The following is a 22,338-nucleotide window of genomic DNA, read 5'->3' as shown; positions in this document are numbered from 1 at the left end:
TAATTTAAAGTTGAAGATTTAGGAACTACAATGCCACGCAGAACAGAATATTAGTCATCTTAGTTATTTGACTCGTTATTCAGGGCCTAAAATTTTTGGGTATGTATAGAAGTGTCTGAAAATGTTTACTATTCAACTAGCACAAACTATTAAACCTTGAGCAGTAACGCATGTATATGAGTTAAAGGATAAACGAAGGAGGTGAATCTCGAGAATCTTCATCTCGATAACTGTTCATTTGAATTGGTTTTTCTTATATTATAAATTCGAGATTCTCAGGTATATTTACAAATCGTCGCAAGGAAATTTACAATCACAAAGCGTTGCTATTCCAGCCAACGTCATCCATGTGCTCTGGTGACACGGTTTGCGGTGAACACTACTTATATCTCGAGACAGTCTTGACCGATTTACTCCAATTGTAGGGACAATGTTTTTGGATAGTTTATCTCTTCGACCTAGATCCAAAATATTTTCTGAGAATAAGAACTGTTTTTTGCTGGCGTGATGAAAGGCTGATTTTTGGACAAAATATCGAGGTTCAGTTTTGACCGGCCAGCATTTTAACTTACCACTTATCTACGCAACTGGGTTCGAGGAAAAACGTAAACCATTAAAAAATATCAGATCAAAAATCGATCGAATCATTCTCGAGATACCGAGAGTTTTCTGTGAAACTTACCGCTCAACGCCAGCTAATGCGCAGCGAAACCTACATTTTGTATTGCTTAGCCCTGTGTGAACCTGAGCTTTCGATCTCGATCAGGCTCCATCGAAAATAGTTAAATGATAAACGAAAATATGAATACAATAGTGAGTCATTTATATGCGTCCAGTATTTTAATTGCTTCCTGCACAACGACAATAAATCAAATTGTTGAATTGATAACAATATCATTCTCTATATAGTAAAGATTGAACGTTTGAGCTCCTTATCAGTTGAAAATGAAATTTTACGGTAATCAAAGTGAATAATATGTCCGTCATGAATTTTGAGATGCAGATAGAATAGACGTGAAGATGATGCATACTTCACGCTTTCTATTTTCTTCAAGCCCTTGATTCTTACCTAATGCAGCCACTATTCATTTATTGATGTGAATCTTTCCTTGCGTTATCGGAGCTTTGAAGTCTTTTCGCCTCGGCTGGTACGGCAAATTAACGATTTTCCATTCGTAGACATTGTCCACGTTTGTAGATCAATTTCCTTCTCCGTAGTCGGCTGAGCAGGATCCTTCGCAGACTACACTCGTTGATTGTTCAGTGGGTAAAACAGATTCGAAGATAAGATCCTCGGTCGATCTTTTCACGGCTACCGACTCACTCGCTCGCGTTTGAGTGAACAGTGCACGAATCCAGCGCCAAATTATCAGACTTTACATCTTCGTATAGCGTTCAATTTCGTTGATAAGTTTTCAGAAGAAAAATTACTGAAATCCGTGTTTCGATAATTAAAATTGTGATGACGTAATTTATGTTTGTTATATCACGATTTATTAATGGATAGAGGAAACAAATTCGTAATTTTGACAAACTCCGAGCTGTGAAAATCATCACGTGAAACAGTTGTAGAGGAATCCGTGATTCGAAACGTGGGTATATGGAGTGATCAAAGTCCATCACTGTATGTGTAAGAATGTCTTTATTGTGGCCACACATTGCCAATTAAAAGTGCTCCCCTGTCAGTGATATCAGATTTGCATAGTTGAAACAAGCCATTAAAACAAAAAAGTGCAAGTAAGACCAAGTAAGATAACTGAGTAGTTATCCTCACAGTCTCGTTAACACGATCCTCGTGATCAGTACAAATGTAAGGATTACCACTGCAATCGGGGTATTTTCACGATAATCAGCCTGATCACGCTATCGCGCAGTTCGATTGGTCCGTTGGAAGCAAGTCTGTAGTACTCAAAGAGTTGGCTTCACAGACCGCAAATGCCTCGTCCAATACTGATTGTGAAGGGTTCCGTTCTCGTGTCAAGATCCAAGTAAATTGGAAGCTGAAAAGGTGGTTAAGCAAAATTAAGACACGTTAATATTTGTCTTACGAAGAGCAATCAAAGTTTTGCTTCTACATACTTTGTTTCTTGTTAGTTGTGACTATAGACTGTAGAAAAAATGTTGTAGCAAAATTGACCAAAATTGGCTGACCTGAACTACACTACAGAGCAATTTTCGTGTTCAATTCGTAACTCAGCATTCGATAGTGTTAGATTATCGCCAATTTTGAGCATGCAGACGTCAACATCGTATTGTTCTTACAGTACATGGAAATTCTGACATCATATTAAAGATAACCGTGTTGATGATTAAGAACCAGTACTTACTTGATCAAGCCAATCTTCGTACAGGAGCACACGACGGCCCAATGCCCGTATTTGACACCGAGGACCTGGTATGGCGCGGCAGTTGGTGACGAAGAAAATTTGACGGACAGCAAGCCATTTGCCGAGTCACCTACGACCGTAGCTATACCTTCGATTGCAACGGTTATTCCTTGTCTGGTAAAATACTTCCATCATGTTATTGTCATTATTATTATTTTTTTTTTCTTTCAGGAAATAGATAAAAATGGCAATCAAGAGATCGGTAATTTGGATGAGAAAAAAGAGCTGTCGAAGCAATACTTCTAGAAACCAAGCACAAACATCTAGTTTCAAAATATGAACTACGATTTGCTAATTTCATCAACACTTCAAACCTCCTTTAGATTCAGGCGTGTAGTTCAAATGGAAACTTTCTCTACAGAATAATTTGGTATTGTTTGACATTGAACGTTGTCACTTGTCATTGTTCAAAAAGCCTTGAGGTGTGTTAAATCACACCACATCCACTTCAGAATGTATCGCGCGCATACTTTTTCCTCGCAATCATTGATATCCAAATTATGATTTAGAAAAATGATTCTATCTATTTCCCAAGGTTCTTGTACCTCAAATATTATCCCCCAGCATATAATACTTGAATTTGCAGACAAGACTTACTCAGCTAATTTTGCGGTGTTCAAGACTGTGATTGTGCCGTTATCGTTCAGCGTATATTTTGCAGTGACACATGATCCACCTGCTTCAAAGATGGATGAGGATCTGTAGGCCTCGTACCAAGATCCTATAAACTGAGGAAGAGATACAAGCACATCTTTGCGTTAATTGTTACGGCCGTCTTCAGTATGTATTTCAAATTTGATCGACTCTTAAAAAATTATTTAAAAGGAATTACACTGAGAATACATTTTCCATCAACACTGTTTATGAAGAATATTTTTTCAAACGGCATTTATGCTATCCGTAAAAATCATCTCTGGAATTTTATTACATTTTCGTTTCCGTTGAATTTTTGTAATCTTAACTTACCGAAGACGGCGCAAAATCCGTCATCTTGATCACCGTAGGACAGTTGCCCCAACCTACCAGCCGAGCGAGTGAGCCACTTACGAAAAGCAACGGTAACGTGAACCACAGCATTTTCAGGAATGATTACAAATTATTTGCAGACCTCGAGGAAATCTTCGAAAAAATTTCAAAATATAAGCAACGCCGCCGGTGATGGACTTAACTGACAAGTTTTTGACTGCTTCTCTTCATCATATATATACTACATTTGCAGCATAAAAATACGTACGTGGCCACGAAAAATAGATATAACTGGTTATCGTTTTTGGCTCGTAATAACTTTGAACACGAATGCGAATAATTGCACCAACGTGCGCTCTTATCGTTACACAAAATCTTTCGAGAATCGTGAAATGCGCTGCACTTACGATCACGAATCTGAACATGTGTTATCAAATGACACGGCAAACACTACACGAAGAATATAAGAATACGTGGGGCCAATCAGGATCGTCCGAGGAATGCAGTATATGATAATTCGCACAGAATGCGAAATAATCAAAAATCAAACGAACTTACCTGTGTGTGAAGTTCGATTGGAATTAAATGAGAGTCTCGTTCCAGATGATTACAATGATAGTAACGCTACTTCCCGCCGTTTGAGTCACATATTCACACAGAATAACCGTGAAAAACGATCACCGCTATCTTGCAGTCTTTCATAATCTAGAACTAATTGATAAAATAAAGAATAACGTGAGAACTGGGCTGGAAATTATGGGTGGGTTTTAATCATCTGGAGCGAGACTCTCATATAATTCCAATCGAACTTCACATACAGGTAAGTTCGTTTGATTTTTGATTATTTCGCATTCTGTGCTAATTATCATATACTGCATTCCTCGGACGATCCTGATTGCCCCCACGTATTTTTATATTCTTCGGGTAGTGTTTCACGTGCCATTTGATAACACATGTTCGGGTTTCTGATCGTAAGTGCAGCGCATTTCACGATTTTCTTCAAATCTTTTGTGACGATAAGAGCGCACGTTGGTGCAATTATTCGCATCCGTGTCCAAAGTTATTACGAGCCAAAAACGATAACCAGTTATATCTATTTTTCATGGCCTCGTACGAATTTTTATGCTGCGAACATATATATGATGAAGAAGAGTCAGTCCAAAACTTGTCAGTCAAGTCCATCTCCGGCAGTGTTGCTTGTGTTTTGTAATTCTTTCGAAGATTTCCTGGAGGTCTGCAAATAATTTGCAATCACTCCTGAAAATGCTATGGTTCACGTTACCGTTCCTTTTCGTAAGTGGCTCACTCGCTGAGCTGATAGCTTGGGACAGCTGTCCTACGGTGATCAAGATGACGAATTTTGTGGCGTCTTCGGTAAGTTAAGATTACAAAAATTCAACAGAAATGAAAATGTAATAAGATTCCCGAGGGGATTTTTACGGACAGCATAAATGCCGTTTGAAAAAATGTTCTTCATAAACAGTGTTGATGGTAAACGTATTCTCAGTATAATTCCTTTTAAATAATTTTTTGAGACTCGATCAAATTTGAAATACATATTGAAGACGGCCGTAACAATTAACGCAAAGCTGTGCTTGTATCTCTTCCTCAGTTTATATGACTTTGGTACAAGACCTACAGTTTTTTGGTTTATTAAATTTCCAGCGCCCATTTTTGGCGCTCCTAGAAAATGCCGCTCTAGGCCCGGGCTTCTCGGGCCTATAGGTAAGTCCGGCGCTGAGTAAGTCTCGTCTGCAAATTCAAGTATGATATGCTGGGGGATAATATTTGAGGTACAAGAACCTTGGGAAATAGATAGAATCATTTTTCTAAATCATAATTTGGATATCAATGATTGCGAGGAAAAAGTATGCGCGCGATACATTCTGAAGTGGATGTGGTGTGATTTAACACACCTCAAGGCTTTTTGAACAATGACAAGTGACAACGTTTAATGTCAAACAATACCAAATTATTCTGTAGAGAAAGTTTCCATTTCAACTACACGCCTGAATCTGAAGGAGGTTTGAAGTGTTGATGAAATTAGCAAATCGTGAGTCGTGATAACAGGATGATTATCGTGAAAATACCCCGATTGCAGTAGTAATCCTTACATTCGTGCTGGTCACGAGGATCGTGTTAACGAGACTGTGAGGATAACTACTCAGTTATCTTACTTGGTCTTACTTGCACTTTTTTGTTTTAATGGCTTGTTTCAACTATGCAAATCTGATATCACTGACAGGGGAGCACTTTTAATTGGCAATGTGTGGCCACAATAAAGACATTCTTACACATACAGTGATGGACTTTGATCACTCCATATACCCACGTTTCGAATCACGGATTCCTCTACAACTGTTTCACGTGATGATTTTCACAGCTCGGAGTTTGTCAAAATTACGAATTTGTTTCCTCTATCCATTAATAAATCGTGATATAACAAACATAAATTACGTCATCACAATTTTAATTATCGAAACACGGATTTCAGTAATTTTTCTTCTGAAAACTTATCAACGAAATTGAACGCTATACGAAGATGTAAAGTCTGATAATTTGGCGCTGGATTCGTGCACTGTTCACTCAAACGCGAGCGAGTGAGTCGGTAGCCGTGAAAAGATCGACCGAGGATCTTATCTTCGAATCTGTTTTACCCACTGAACAATCAACGAGTGTAGTCTGCGAAGGATCCTGCTCAGCCGACTACGGAGAAGGAAATTGATCTACAAACGTGGACAATGTCTACGAATGGAAAATCGTTAATTTGCCGTACCAGCCGAGGCGAAAAGACTTCAAAGCTCCGATAACGCAAGGAAAGATTCACATCAATAAATGAATAGTGGCTGCATTAGGTAAGAATCAAGGGCTTGAAGAAAATAGAAAGCGTGAAGTATGCATCATCTTCACGTCTATTCTATCTGCATCTCAAAATTCATGACGGACATATTATTCACTTTGATTACCGTAAAATTTCATTTTCAACTGATAAGGAGCTCAAACGTTCAATCTTTACTATATAGAGAATGATATTGTTATCAATTCAACAATTTGATTTATTGTCGTTGTGCAGGAAGCAATTAAAATACTGGACGCATATCAATGACTCACTATTGTATTCATATTTTCGTTTATCATTTAACTATTTTCGATCGAGCCTGTTCGAGATCGACGGCTCAGGTTCACACAGGGCTGAGCAATAGACAACGTTGGTTTCGCTGTTCTTTTGCTGGCGTTGAGCGGTAAGTTTCACAGAAAAATCTCGGTAAGTCGAGAACGTTTCGATCGATTTTCGGTCTGATATTTTTTAATGCTTTACTTTTTTCCTCGAACCCGGTTAGGAGGATAAATGGTTCTTATAAGATGCTGGCTGGTCAAAATTTAAGCTCGTTCTTTTGTCCACGTATCCGTTCTTCTTTAGGCAAGCAAAAAACAGTTATCATTATAAAAATATATTATGGATTTAGGTCAAAGGGATAAAGTGTACAGATACATTGACCCTACAATCGAAGTAAATCCGTCGAGACTGTCGCGAGATATAGATAGTGATCAACGCAAACCATGTCACCAGAACAGTTTGAGTTTGTAAATTTCCATGCGAAGATTCTTGAATATATCGAAGAAAATCGGATTCAGCATATAAGAAAAAACAATTCAAATGAACGGTTATCGAAATAAAAATTCTCGAAATTCACCTCCTTCGTTTAACCATTAACTCGTATACATACATTACTGCTCATGGTTCAATAGTTTGTAGTAGTCAAATAGTAAACATTCTTAAACACTTCTATACACACTTGAAAATTCTAGGCCCTGGATAGTGAGTCAAATAGCTAAGATGACTAATATTTTGTTCTGCGTGGAATCGCAGTTCCGAAATCTTCAACTTCAAATTAGTTTACAGCTATTTTTGATTACATGCTCAACATTTTTTCCTATTCAATTATGATCCTTTTGTTAGTCAAAGTACAAGCTGGATAAAAAATATCCGTACAATCGCAGTCAAGTTCCTCATTTTATAAGAAATATCAATAGATAATCATAGGTTGAAGAAAGTGAAGTAATGCTTTGACCATGCGTAGTATAAAATTCGACTTCAGCGGTTTGCATATAATTTTCCCCGCGCAGAGACCCGATTCAATAAAATTATTCAAACGTTGAGCTTTGCCTATTGTGGTAATAATTCAATTGTGTACTCTCATTAAAGTTACAGCAATATGAAAATGATATTGCATTACAGTTGAAATTTGGTTTCCACATTTTTTCGCGCCCATGGTTACATCGTTTTGAATAAATTCACCTTCATCAATTACGGTTTCACGTTAGAAATTACTGTTTTATCGTGTTCTTGTCTAGTGCATAATGGTTGTTTTTCGTAGTAAATCACAATTGAGATGAAGTAAGTCATTCATTAAGTATTTTCCCCATTAATACGCGATAAGTAGTGTAGCGTGAATAACGTTGATGATACGATTGTTGTAATGAGTAATCGAGCATCTAATACGTATTTCAATATTTATACGATAGATGTACGCATAATCTAATAAATCAGAATGAAATACGATACGCTTTCTTAAAATTAATCCACTGATCCGAAAATTTTTCTTATGTCTGCAAGAATGTTTCAAAACTATCGAATTTTTTTTAACCAAAAGTAAGTGTAAGTTTTCTCAAGAAATGATAAAATGCATTTTCAGATGTGAATATTAAATAATCCTCACCGTGAATTCAAGCTCCTCTCTCTACGCCATATAAATTCAATTGACTGTACGATGATGTCGCATTTCGCATATCACGTAACGTATATTAGTGCTGTAATATTTTAATCAAAGACACTCCGTAAGTTGTACCATAAAATGCAAATATATAATGAGAATTTAGCTTCTTCAAACATTACGGAAACTTCTGTAAATTTGTATACTTTTTTGATAGCTTTATCCTGCTGTTTGAGAGAACATATAAATTTGAGAAAAATAGTCCCACGCTTCGACGAAGCGTTTCAACCGAGATTAACCGCGATTTTACACAGTAGATATATATATATATCTATATATATGTGTGAAACTAAGCAAGGTAATAGCCGTACTTAAAATCTTGTAGAATCACGAATTTGACCGGTGTTATTCGAGTTGTATAACTTTTTAAAACGCCGCAATTATCTCACGTTTACTTATACATAAGTTTTCGTATCGTTACCTTGACCGGAGAGATGTTCGTTGTTCCTTTAGAAAATATCTATGATCTTATCGTTCAAGGCAATCATCTTTTCATTTCCTTTTTTCGTTACCTCCTAACACCGCGTTATCTGGGTGAAGAATCCGTCGGTCAACAGAGCGTTTCAATACAACTTGTAGGCAGAAATATCCGAAAATATTTTCGATAGGTTCAATCCTGTGATAAATTCGTCCTTTAATAAATTTATAACCGATGTCAGTTTGAATTAAAATAAGATTTGCCGTCAAATACTCATTCTTGATTAATTTTAGGAAACTTTAAACGATGAAAAATTATTTCGGATGCATTTACTCAGATCTCATATTCGTGTTATCGTTTACTAATCGTGATCTGCTCTAGAAACAAATAATGAACCTCAATTTTTCATCCAAATTTGTTTAAAGCTGCTTCTATTTTACATTAAAAGTATGATTGTGGTGTTTGTGATTTTATTTTACAATTTGAAATAATTATTTTCACATTTAATACTGATGCAGCTGCAATCTGTAGCCAGTCAAATCGCGAATTAATCTATCTACTAACAAAAAAACTTCTGATCAAAAGAAATGAATACTTTTTACATTTTCGCACATGTAGTATAATTTTTGCAAAAACATTTCTTAAAATAACTCAAAAGACTGGTCTTCACCACGGTCTACACCGGAAGTTAGTATCGCTCCATGACTCATCCCAGAGGTCCACCACGCAGAGTGGCAGAACGTTAGCCAAGCATACCAATGACTCACAGTCACCGTAAAAATTGATCTAAAAACCGAAGAAAACGTTATAAAAAATCAGGAGAGACAAAGAGAATTACAAACCTTTTCCAAACGGTGCCCAAAATCCCTGTTATAAGCGATTCCGCAGCCGGTGAGAAAGTGGCAAAACGCGATGCAGAAAACTGTCAACGACCAAGTAAAAATTCGAAAACAAACAAGGAGAACGTGACGTAATTCGAGAGCTGGGTTACACACGGTACGTGGGATAACAGAACTGCATACGTGATCTGAAAAAGCGGTAAAAATTCGGCTCCTTTGGTTGTATTTTTTTTTTGTTTTTTCTCTTTACCTTTTTTTTAAAATTCCTCCTTTTCTCCACACATTTTATCACAACCCCGTGTTCCGGGAGACGGAATGGCTACTGTGCGCCGGGCTTTATTGGTCAAATGTGGATTTGTGTCGAGAAGGGTTCCTTGAACCGAAGCGTCCCGTTACTGACCCACTATCGAACCCAGTGCGTCGAGAAAGACGCGTCTTCGACACAACAAATAAGTGTCGACCGCGTTCCTGGTCACATGCTCGGTCTGCGGTCACTGTCAGACGACCCACGGCTTACGGAGGAAGTCCATCTCTTGGCCATTCTCGCTCCACCGCAACGTCTAGTGCCATTTACCTATCCACGCCTAGATATATCATTAGTCATTAGAGTTACGAGTCTGGAACGGCGAGTTCCCGCTTCAAATACGTAATTTACCTTCTCGTTAATCGAATACGTCGACGAGGGATCATCCTTTGAGGATACGCTTCTTTCCGGCTATATCGTACGTATGGTTTTTCGTTTTTTTTTCTTTGTCGTTTTTTTTTTCAATCAATTTAAACAATCTTTATTTCGTGTTTGCGTTCATTCACCAACTTTCGACCAGATTCTTAGGATCGAAATTTCTATTTGGATGCAATCCAAAGAAAAAATCATTATTAAGAATATATTGTTTTCACCTTCGCATTTATGGGAATGAAAATGTTGAAAGTATTTTTTTTTTTTTTTTCGTAGCTTTCAAAGATTTAGTTTGAAATGGATTTCATACTACATACAAGAGATCAAACTTTTTGACACAAAAAAGAAATTCGATCATATTTTTGTTTTTGATGGCAAAAAATGCTGATAATTCTAAGAAAATAAATGTTCAATTTGGAAAGGCGATAAAATTTGTCGACCGCGTGTTTTTCATCGATGGTAATGCCTGAAAATTGAAAGATTTTTATACCTTATAATTTACACTGTAATATATTTGAATCGTAATTATACCGAAATTCTTACCACCAATAAAAAGCTGGCTAGATAGCCAAGAAGCAAGATATTACAGTAACACTGACAAACAATTATTTCTGTGATTATTCGGTGATTTTTATGCAAAACAACTCGAGTTGTTTACTCGTGTATGCGTCATGCATTCTTCCGTAGTTTTTCTTTTTTACTTTTTTAGTCTTCAAAGTGGTTTTAATTATTCTAAATCCATTTCTTATTTGCCTTCAAAATGCACCAATGTTTGCTGTAAATTTCCAAATTTCACTGGATCTTCAAGTTTTCGTAGAGTTCTCTAAGAAATCCTCATTCTTTAAGATTTTCTGCAATTTTGTTTGCTGTGATCTGGGTCGAAATTTTGAAAGTTTCCTTGAACGAATTACTCAGTATAATCGTTAAGAAGTAAAACAAAAATAGAATAAAACTGATTTTCATACAGTACACTGAGAAGGAAACCACCGATGTGAATAGTAATTTTAGTGATCCAATTCAGTTACATTCAACTTTATGTAATCTAGTGAATTTATTCTAACAAGTCAACATGAAGAGGCTCAATTGGATATTCTCTTTCGGGAAAGAAGATCACTCTTATATTTTTCTTGCTAATAAACCGAATATATTTGAATCGCATTCAATGAATTGGGATTCAAATATGCATAGAAATTTAGAAACTTGTGAAGTTTCTAAAGCATATTATTCAATTAAAAGTGAAAACGAAAAATTCTTCTAAAACTCTCAGTCAAGCGAATTAACTGTAAATTATTCCGGAAGTCCACACCGAGGAAAATTTTTTTTTCCTTATAGTTACCAGAAAATTATGGTCGGTCGTTGTAATAATGCTTTAAATGTAGTTAGAATTACAAAAAAATATAGTAAATTGAACCTCTCAGGGTAATTATGGTTGTCAATATTCAAAAATGACCATTTTTCATCACCTAAATAATTCCAAAAATTATCAAATCTTTATTGTGCAAACAATGGGATTTTAATAGAATTTTTTTTGCAAGCGTGGCGAATGAAATCTTTCCCACTGTCAGTGTATGCAACTGAAACTGCATTGCCAAATCCGAGGTATTAAATACAATACATTGTATCATTGCATTTACGATAGAAACCCACATGAGCAGAACTAAAGTTGCAGCATTTTTTCACAGAGCTATGACCGGGAAACGATATCGACGATGTAGTATTTATCTAGCAAGAATACAAATGACACATACATAATGTTACTTTACCTTGAACACTTAACATCCTTATGTAATCACTTTTTCACTAAGCAAGTATATATACTAGTTGAAAAAGCGACGCGAGTCAGTCAAACATTTGCCTGTTCCAACCTCACATCGAAACTTTAACTCGCAATTCGCGTCTACTTCAGAGAATCGAATCTTCAACGGGATTTCATACTCTTATACCCATAATTGAAGGTTTGACTTAGACTTAGATTTTTGTGTCACGCGGATAGATTTTATCAATATTTATCATCATCGGTATGGGGTAGTGACTAGAAAACTGCGCTTATTCGTGAATAAAGATTCTGACCAACTCTGGAAGTCCAGAAATCATACGCTAAAGTCCATTTCTAGAACACTAATCTTCTGATTCATGTATCCGATCAATGGGCTCTCAGGCTCCGATTGCGTAAGACTTTCGCTCATTTGTCATCTGACACGAGAAGAAAAATGTCTGTCCATCTTCTGTGTAGAAACGAAATGTGATTAATACTCGTGAGCCTTTGAACCTTGACAGCTATTTCAGGATGGTTGAAACTCTCGATAAAGGTTCGTTGATAAGTGACGTTCAAAAATGTATATTTGACTTCCAGATAAAAAATGCTGTGGATTACTCTGGTCTTGTTCTTTGTCGGTGGTTCCTTGGCGCAGGTTCCATTTCTGGGTGTTTGTCCAGCCGTTGAGACTGTACCAGGATTTGATGCTGCGAGGGTAAGATGTTTTCTGAAAATTTCAATTACCGACTTGTGATTCCCTCTGTAATTTGATGGTACGAATTTGAGGCGAGAAAATCTGTAAATACATGCGTTATTATACACTCTACACGGTGCGGTACTTTTAGCTTTTAGAAAGTTGTACTGAATTCACAACCGAGCATCGCATTACCGAATGACCGCATATTGTGTATTTACTGTTAAATTCCGCATCGATGCAGCGTTCCAAACGCCTGAATGACGTGTAAGTTTCGCTTGTAGAATATCATGGGAATTCTCCCAAAAACTTGACGGAGGTCGAAAAAACTTCTCGAATAAAACTTGGGCATCGTTATAATATTTATTACGTTGTTTGTTTCTTCCATTATGATCAGCGTTCTTACAATGTGCAATTTGCCGTGGAACTGCAGGCCTTGAATGATTTTCCATTGCCCTAGGGGCTTTAAGTTTTTAGATGGAACGACTATGGACTGTTAAGCTTGACAGGTTTAATCGTTGTACGGGAATCAGGTTATGAAAAAGAGGCATAATGCGCAACGGTGACGGTATCGGCGTAATCCGATGAAGTGTTGTAATAATACTATTTTGCCAATCCATTAACGATTATGTGCTCATTATGACGCTAGAAGCCACCGTTACTTATAAATTCAAAGGAATCTTTGGTTCTTTCTAACATGAACCAAATGGACTTCAAATTTACCGAAATTTACTTCATTGGAAATAATAGTGGAAGAACTCGCAACGATAATTCAAACAATAAACAGTGGGATGGCGGGATTAATAAACTTTGTTCCTGTTTCAGTACATGGGAAAATGGTACGAAGCTGAAAAGTACTTCGCCCTATTTCAATTCGGTGGTAAATGCGTGACAGCTAACTACGCACTGAGTGAAAATGGATCCATCAAGATCCGAAACAGTCAGATATCATCCATGTGAGTATAATGCGCATATACCTACCCATATGGGAGAAAGTGTTTCTGGATTGCTAATGTAGGAAATTATCTACATTATGTATGTTTGAGAAAACACTCATCGTCAGCCTTTGGCGTTGTTCTAAGTGATAGGTTTCTAAAAACGCTCTTGCGTTCTTATATAGTTTGACTATATTGCTAACAGATTTGAAATTTCTATAAGAATTTTCATCATTTTATTTGAAAAGATGTTGCACCTTCGTTGTAGAATGAATAGAAATTCAAAGCATTAGTGCACTTTTCACGTGAAGCACACGTAAGTGAAGAACACAGAAGTTCACAACTTCTCTATTTAATTCTTCGATTGATAACATAAATTAAAAGTTGATGTTCTAGCAAATCTTATCAATACAACATCCAGTAATTTTTGCAGTAAGTAAAGGCATGCATCTCAATCTTCAATGCCTCCATTACGTAGCTGTATTTAAATTTTTGCAACAACGCTTATTTCGCGGAATGCAACAAAAGTTACCGATTTCTATCTCATCGTGGAGTTTCTATTAATTACCAATATTGCCCCTGATTTCGAATGATTTCCGATCGTTCTTGGCGATTATCAGTGATTTCCAGACAGGATAAGACCATGGGAGTTCTCACAACCATTCACTCGATATCATTAGAAATCATTAGAAATTCTTTGAATTCCTTAGAACAATTCCCGCGATTTCTAACACTTGCTGCGAAGTTTCTTCATCGATATCATATAATTTCAAGTATCCGCAGTGATTTCTCGTTTCTTTCAAAAAATATTGCAGTCATTCGATTTCCTTTAATTTACAATTCAATTTCCAAGTCTTAAGTCTATGATATCTTCGTGTAAATGGCCCCTCGAATTATTCTTATCCAGAACCGGAGTTGCCTCCAGTCTCGACGGTATAGGCAGACTCATCGGCAGGGCAGATGACGCAAAATTGTCAGTCGTGTTTCCGTCACTTCCGGTTGGAATAGACGCGCCATATTGGATCGTCGACACGGACTACGATAATTGGGCTGTCGTATGGAGTTGCACGAATTTCGGTGTCTTCAGGTAATTATGGGTCGATAAATTTCCTTCAATCAATTTAAATCACTTGATCGAACGGTTTCAATTTGTAACAAAAATCATGTCTTCATTTTATTTCTTGTAGTGTCCGCTATTCTTGGGTTTTGACGAGGGAACGGAACCCGTCAGTCGCAGTTTTGGAAGAGGCGTACCGAACAATCGACAAAAACAAGATAAGCAGAGCGTATTTCCTCAGAACGGACCAAAAGAATTGTCCAGCGACGTATTAGTTACAATAGATCGTAATCCTGCATTCCCGCAGACACCATAACTCGTCATTTGCATAGTTTAAAGCGTGATAAGTCTTATTTTCTATATAGAAGAAAACAACAAATTTATTTATTAACTGCCACTCTGTTTTGAAATAAGAAATTAATTTATAAAGTTTATAATTAATGTAAATTGATCTCAAGTGACCAAAATATTCGCAATTTGTATCACTTTCGATAGGAATTTCTTCGATCGTAATTTGTACAATATATAATACATACGTTCGTACAAAACGATAATTAATCGCGGTCAATCAAATGAATGTATACGCCTTGGGGGTTCTCATTAAAGATTTTCACCCCATGAATGAACCGAAAAAACTGCGTCAGAGATCGCTAAAAATTCATAGAAATTAATACTCGACTGAAGAAATTTGCCGATGGTAAGAATTTGAAATGCTTCGTCCAGTTACCGATGTCGATAAGGGAGAAACCGCGTTCGAACTTTCTGCGACAGTTAATGTACTTATCGACTGGAATTGCACCGTCAGTTTTGATTCAACTTACCATCGCAGCGTGTGAGATTCTCAGAATTTTGTCTGATTGTACGAATCTTGATCCGAGAATTTTTTCGAGAAAATCGGTAGATATTCATATTTAAGTGTAAACTACCAAGTATAACGTATCCAAACTACAGCTACATCAAAATTTTTACCCTATAAAAAAACTAGACAAAAGTTGTATCGGATCGGCCCATATTTACGAATGAAGAATGTCTGAATGAGTTTGAAAAATAGGGACCATTTCGGAAATGGTGATGTTGATCTAAAGACAAAAGTGATGCTTGCGAGGATAATTGCGTTAGCGTATTACTAATTGTATTATTCACATGTCGTGGTACGCATGCGGCTAGAAGTACTTAGCAGTGATCACATCTTCCTGTTTGACGTGAGCAAATTATACCTTCCGTCACGTGAGCTAATACATTCGAAGGCAAGTAGCTTGTAGAGGTAAAATGTAAAATAGCCACAAGAACAACAATTTCTAATCTTCGTTGGCGTAAAAACGCGCGTTATTTGTTCTTTGAGGCTTGTCACGTTACCGCAGGAACCAGTCGCGAGCTCTCCGTCATTTCTTTTCACAACCTGTATACAACGCAATACTTCCGATGACCGCAGGAATGTCGTGCCTACAAAAATCGGCACAAAAAGCCAAGCCTTACTTGAGTGTAGGGGATTCTTGTTTCATTGCGGCGTCATCCTTGATCAAAAAGCAATCTGTACTACTTCCACGGCACGATTGAAAAATCATAGATTACAAATTATTATGAAATCACAGAAAAACTAAGTGCGTGACTGAAGAATATTGCTTTACTGATTCTTCTAACGATCAAAGTCGACATTGAAGAATAGTTTTTTTTTATACTGATGTGTAGAATTATACAGGCAGTTTTGATTAAATTATTGTAGTTATACATGAGTAAATAAAATTTCTCGTGCCTCATAACATTGTTAAAAGGTGAAAAACTGCTTAAAAAATCTTCAGCGATGTTATTTGCACGAATGAAACAATGCTTTCTACTGCATTTAGTAGATTTTACTCTTAGCAAATTTGAATAACACAAGCAATAACAGTAATGCGATACAAGGTTTTATAATTAAAACGTTTGAAATTATCAAACTCTGGTGTTTTAAATTTTGATGTTTTTGGGCTTCTTTTATCCATCATAGAGATCTCCAGCGGTTGTCTAAAGAATATTTGTTACGAACAAGTATGTCCAAACTGGATAACAATGAATTTTTATAAACAGTCTACAGAATTGGATCAAAAGCTTCAAGGTTCAATTATTCTTAACGTTCTAATTATAAGACCGTAGCTCGAATCGTTCTTGTTTTAGCTCGTAGTATTTAAATTTGCTGAAATATATTCTGAAAAATGAATGATAGTCACCAAATTCAAAAATTCATGCAAACCTGCTTTTCATTCTGTAATAATTTGGCCTTTATTCTTGAATTTGAGAAACATTGAACACTCTCGACCTCTGCAGGTTCAAATGGATGATAAAAAAAAACGTACTGAAAGCGAAGTATCAAAAAACAAAAAAAAAAACCAAAAAAAAAAAAAATAGAGCTGTGTGAGGATAAATGTTCGCTTTGAAAAATTGCATTGGAACGACGCTCTGAGATTGCTCTATTTCATTTCCATAACTGTTCTCCGAGCAACCTAATTAACAAGCTACCCGAATTCCCACGAAGAAAACAACTCTCCGGTAGTAGAGATAACCGTGACTTAATACACACCCTCCAAAGAGAGTTCGGCGTGGCTGATTCGGGCACGTGATCAGGATAGGGCGAGGGACCCGGGTCAAGGGTTCACTTCCATCAACCCCAAAGTGATTCAGGGTTGGGTTGGGGAACAGGACCGCGTAAATACGCCCCGTACGGTAGTAGAGATCGTAATCTCAAGTCTCTTACGATTAAGCAAACTGCAGGTCTGCATCGGAACACTTGTGTACCTTGGAATATAAGCGCCGAGGGCGCACTAAATACTGCGTAATTGATACACGACTCCTAAAAGCCTTTCATCAAAGAGTTGCGGATCCGAGGTATTGTGCATTTTTTCGCATGGCTCTTGAGTGCCGATTTATATGTTGTTTGGTTTTATGGGTACTTAGAAGTTGAATTAGCCTCTTGGTAAGTTTTCGGTTATAGCACTGCAGGGATAAGAAATTAGCGGAAATAACAGAAAATTAAAATTACTCGAAAGACTATAACTCGTAAATTGCTACACTGATCGTAAGAAAAATATCATTTTTTACAATAACCAGAAAATTGTGAAAGGTAAAAGAGGTATAATCGTTACGATAACAGTTTTAATATTATTATAATTGCAATAAAATGTGGTACGAGTGACTATTTCGAGTGTTTATAAGTTTTCGATGTCACATTTTTTGATTATTCCAACATCAAATCTATTTGTTTTATTTATCACATTCTGTAAAATTAATGAAAATCCAAGGATCTGTCTATTAGAATAATAAAAAAACACTTGATCCTGCATTTGGAAGTGGGAGTTGCAAGAGGAATTTCTTAAATGTGGAATTCACAAAAATTTTCTATAATGTATATAATTATATACGATTTTATGCAGAATCCAGGTGGACATTCGATTTCAGACGCATTTGTACGTGATTTTGATCAATGAGTGTAAGATCCATGAAAATGTTTGCTACATTTAGATTCAAATTCGTGCAAATTTTTGGATGGAAGTAAAAGTGTAAGTACAATATAAAATTTCGAAAATGCGATAAACATGGTTTTTGCAATTTGAAAATGTATTCGAAGGTAAACTTAGATAATAGAAAACCAAAGTATTGAAACTTCGAAATTCGTACTCATGCTTGAAAAACCTGTGAAACAGATTTTCTCGCATTTCAAAGTTCGATATTATGACTCATCTATTTTCTGATATTTGCACATTCTTGGACCCAGGCTAAATCTTTGATTATTTGACTGGCAACAACGCCTGAATCTAATCGAGCAGTCCTAACAAAATTCAACCACGAAATCAAATTTTAATTATCAATGTATATCGACCGAAAATCGTAGCGTGAGAACGGCTCACATGCAGATGCTGCATGGCGGATGCTGGACAGCCAATAAAATCTCTGCGAATGGCAAACGAAGTTAAACCGCGCAAACACTGGAATCGAGTTTCGCTCTATAGGCGCCGGCTGGGTTTAATTCGAAAATCCAAATTAAACATCAGTTTTGCCCCGGGGAGGATGGCGTTAAAAATGCATGGGAGTACATATAGTAGCGATGCAGTGCACGCGACCGCAATTGAATCAAGCCGCCCTTCAGTGGCGAAGCGACAATGCGAGGAAATTAAAGAAGTAAAACGGGCTGCGTGTGAACCCTGATCCAACCCTGATCACCACGATTTCTGCAACTGTCACGTGTCACGTGTCGTCTCTGTAAACATACAGAGACCGTCGCATTAAATTGTGTCTCGGCTTCATGCCTCATCAGCGCCGTATTGTGTCCTTCTGTCGAGCCAAAAAAAAAAGGGAAAAGGAAGAAAAGGGACGGACAGGAGGGCGGAAGACACCGGAAAATAGAGAAGGAGGGGAAGACACCCCGAAGTTCAAATGCGCATTCGTCCCACCAACTTATGCGCCACGTGAATCACCGTCCGATCGATCAAGATTTAGGACGCAAATTCACTTTTATGGCTGATTTTTTTGTGCTTTAGTTAGATTTTTTCGCGTCAGTAATTTTTATTCGTCATAAGACAGTTTTATTTCTCAGTAATTAATTTAATATTGCGATTTGTTCATCAGAATTAATATCTGCGCTATGTTGTAAAATTAAAATTTTAACGATGCCAACGCGATGAAGAGAAGTGTGTATTTGTAATTATTTCTTAACATATTACTCTGAATAAGATGACAATTAATTTATTAGATTTTCAACAATTTTCAAGTAATTGGAACTAAAGTATCGATATCTAACCTTTTTGTGACGCTAAATTCATGTAGTTTTGTAATTTTAAAGAGATCCTCGTGTATACGAATATAATAATTCAATAAGTACTAAATTTACGATTATCTTCTAATAAAATTAATAAGAAGTATGGATTTTTATAACCGGGCTATATTAAGTAAACATTTTAAACCACTAATCAAAAGTAATTCTGACAAATTTCCATTGCAGGTTTTTTAGAACACGATTTATTTTACTGACCGTTGGCAACGTATCATTCTCATACTTTGACAATAAGTTCATGCGGTTAGTTTAATTTCAACTATCGTAGGGTCCACTAACTCTTTGAAAAGAGAGTCTAAAATCTTAAATTACAAAGTTTATATCTAGACTATTATCGGAAGAAGGGAAACGTAATAAGAGAGTCGTGAAAGGAACAAGAAAAAGTTTGAGGTACGACCTACGTCGGCTTTCTGATCCCTTTGGGGAAGTTTTTTTAATTCATTCGTAATAAATTATAACCTATGGGTTGACATCGGTTACCCATATCTATGCTCTCAACTCGGTATGCATTTTTTTTCAAAATTTCTTTACACTTTTGTTTTACTTTTAATACGTCTTTCGGTGAAGCGATGAGTGCGGTAAATTGATATGGTTATAATTTACGAGCGCTTGCCGGGTAGTCATTGAATTTTAAAGCCACAATAAATTAACGCGATAATCACAGTCGGCTGATGTTGAAAAGATAACACTATTTGTAAAGCTGTCGGATTTTATAAAGGCTGGAATAATTAAGTCACGTACTATATTTAGTACTTCCTACATTGCTACGTCTTTTCTCAAGCTTTCATATACGAATGTAGATGCATGAGAGATGCAATATGGCGTTCGACAGTTTCGATCTATACCCTTTATTGATTGTAAAATTATTTTTTTTTATTTTGTATTCTTTGTTAATCGTTTATATTGTCAAATTACTCTTTGGAATATTAATTTTCATGTAATATCTGGCAAGGTTTTGAATAGATAAATTTTAGAAATTAGTATTTTATTACTTGAATCAGAATATTAAGTACATTGAAAAATGTGGAAATTGTTGATTCAAATTATTTGTCTTCGATTTTCATGTTTATAGGATCGTCTGAGTTCTTTTCGGTTATGTCCAAAAACACTCGGATTTTTTATTAAAACAAAACAATAAAAGTCAGATTTATTGAACTGAATCTTGGTTCTTTTTGATTGCTTAGATTACATTTTTGTAACCTCGATTCTTAATACATAAATCCTAATAGTATACATATCAATTGTATTTTGAACTAACATTTTTTCTTCACTTATGTAAACAAAAATAGAAGCCAAAAATAAAGGCAACTTGAATTAAAATCGGCTTCAAATTAAGTTGAATAGATTTTCTGAAGTGAGAAAACTTTCTCTCGTCGTTCGAAATCACGCAGAAGGTTAATAAAAAATTACTCAAGCTGTTTATCACTCGGGAAAAAAATTTGTCGCTGTACAGAGGTTGAATTTATAACCTTTCGACAATTTACGATTGCGTTATAAGTGTAAGCTACTAGACGATCCGTGCTAATAAATTTAAAACAAATGATAATAGTTGTAAATCTAAATATATATTAACTACATGTGTTATGTGTACACATGTGTATGTACATCTCATTGTCAGTTATTAGACTGGCTCGTTTCTCGACGTACGGCGTTTCGGTATTCGGGCCTCTCGGCTGCAGACGGATATTTTGGGGCCGTTTTAAGGGGAGCGGACACTGGGCCTAATAACAGGGTGCCGAGAGCTAAACAAACATACACGCCCACGGCTGCATCTCTCGTCAAAGGAATAAAACGAAAAGGAGAAATAAAATCGAGAAGAAAAAGAAAAAGAAAAAGTTTAAGACAAGAGTTGAAGAGGGTGGGGGGAGGGGGGGGGGGGGGTAAAAAAATAACGGTACGTATTCTGACGATACGCCAGAGGCGTACAGGTAGCCTTGGTGAACGAGGAGGAAAACGATGAACAAGAAACGATTTAGAAAAAATATTCTACCTCAGATTTATCTGAGAGATAGATTTTCGACGTTACACCGCGGCTGGCGCCGTTTCATCACGAGCCGAAGTCGAGTGTTCCATCACTTAAGTGTCTGCAGCCGACGGAACTGCTTCGGCTTAAAGTTTATTCATTACTTGCCGATAATTGAAGCCCCTGAGAATTTCTCGAGTCCTAGAGATTGCTCGAATGGCATTAGCCTCGATGTATTACGGCCAAGAAAATCTGTACATGGGTAAAATCCGTGAAATAATAAGGTGTCAAAATTTTTTTGGTTTCATAACACAGTGGAAGGCAGAATCTTTACGGCTGGAAAACGACGAGAGGAAAGGATAATGCATTCATTTTTTTTTTCATTCACCTCGAACTCTTGATACTTTAATTTATTTCAGACCGGTTGATCGAATGCGTTGCACGGAATTAATTTAATTATGATTTCAACTTATGTTTACGGTGAAATCTTTGATTAGTGAATTTTTTTTACCACTCGGTGTTACGCCATAAAAAAATCGGTAAATTTTTAATTCCAGCGAGACTCAAGACTATGATACTTTTCCAAAAGTTTATAAGAGAGTTTAAATTACCGATTACCAAAGACAATTAATTTTTCTCTTTTTTTCATTATTAATTTTATTAAGAAATCACCTAAGAATTGAATTGCGAACCGTCAACATATTTTGAATATTTCACAAATTATATTTTATGTTATTCTCCGTCTCGGTTGAATTTGAAATTAAAATGCCTGTAAGTTTTTCCTTTATCGTCTATAGATACTTGCTAACTATTATTTTTATAATAAAATGTAAGTTCCTGGATTCGAAAATTTAGCTCCATACAATTTAAATAGTGAATAAATAATGAAGGAATGAATAAGGTTAATAATTATCGTAGTTCTGTTGAAAATTTTTTTCCGCTTTCACTTGGAAAACTTCATGTCAGCGCGTAGCAAAAAGAAATCCTGAAAGAAATTTCAACGCTCGCTCTCGAAGTTTTCCCGTTTGAATTATACGGAGAAGAGGTCAATTATTTAAAAAATTGTTACTA

The 22,338-nt window shown here is 36.3% G+C and overlaps 2 protein-coding genes across 3 annotated transcripts; one reads left to right on the top strand and one right to left on the bottom strand.

Annotated features, from left to right (window-relative positions):
• Positions 1-1,634: 1,634 nt before the first annotated feature.
• Positions 1,635-3,550, bottom strand: LOC124409267 (apolipoprotein D-like). Its single transcript, XM_046886779.1, has 4 exons — positions 3,354-3,550; positions 2,985-3,115; positions 2,328-2,501; positions 1,635-2,000 (listed from the first exon to the last, which is right to left on the bottom strand). The coding sequence occupies exons 1-4, from the start codon at positions 3,462-3,464 to the stop codon at positions 1,859-1,861; spliced, it is 558 nt and encodes a 185-aa protein (XP_046742735.1). The 5' UTR covers positions 3,465-3,550; the 3' UTR covers positions 1,635-1,858.
• Positions 3,551-9,736: 6,186 nt separating this feature from the next.
• LOC124409383 (apolipoprotein D-like) lies at positions 9,737-15,083 on the top strand. 2 transcript variants are annotated; one of them, XM_046886968.1, is made up of 5 exons: positions 9,737-10,010; positions 12,415-12,532; positions 13,337-13,467; positions 14,354-14,533; positions 14,634-15,083. In XM_046886968.1, exons 2-5 carry the CDS (start codon positions 12,422-12,424, stop codon positions 14,776-14,778), a joined length of 567 nt encoding a protein of 188 aa, XP_046742924.1. In that variant the 5' UTR covers positions 9,737-10,010; positions 12,415-12,421; the 3' UTR covers positions 14,779-15,083. The 2 variants fall into 2 exon arrangements, with proteins under 2 accessions (XP_046742924.1, XP_046742923.1); XM_046886967.1 differs by lacking the exon at positions 9,737-10,010 and adding an exon at positions 11,823-11,971.
• The last annotated feature ends 7,255 nt before the right edge of the window (positions 15,084-22,338 follow it).

The sequence above is a fragment of the Diprion similis genome, chromosome 8 (assembly GCF_021155765.1).
Source record: "Diprion similis isolate iyDipSimi1 chromosome 8, iyDipSimi1.1, whole genome shotgun sequence".
Classification (NCBI taxonomy): Eukaryota; Metazoa; Arthropoda; class Insecta; order Hymenoptera; family Diprionidae; genus Diprion; species Diprion similis.
The sequence above is the reverse complement of the archived record's forward strand: the minus strand, read 5'-3'. Positions and strand labels throughout refer to the sequence as shown.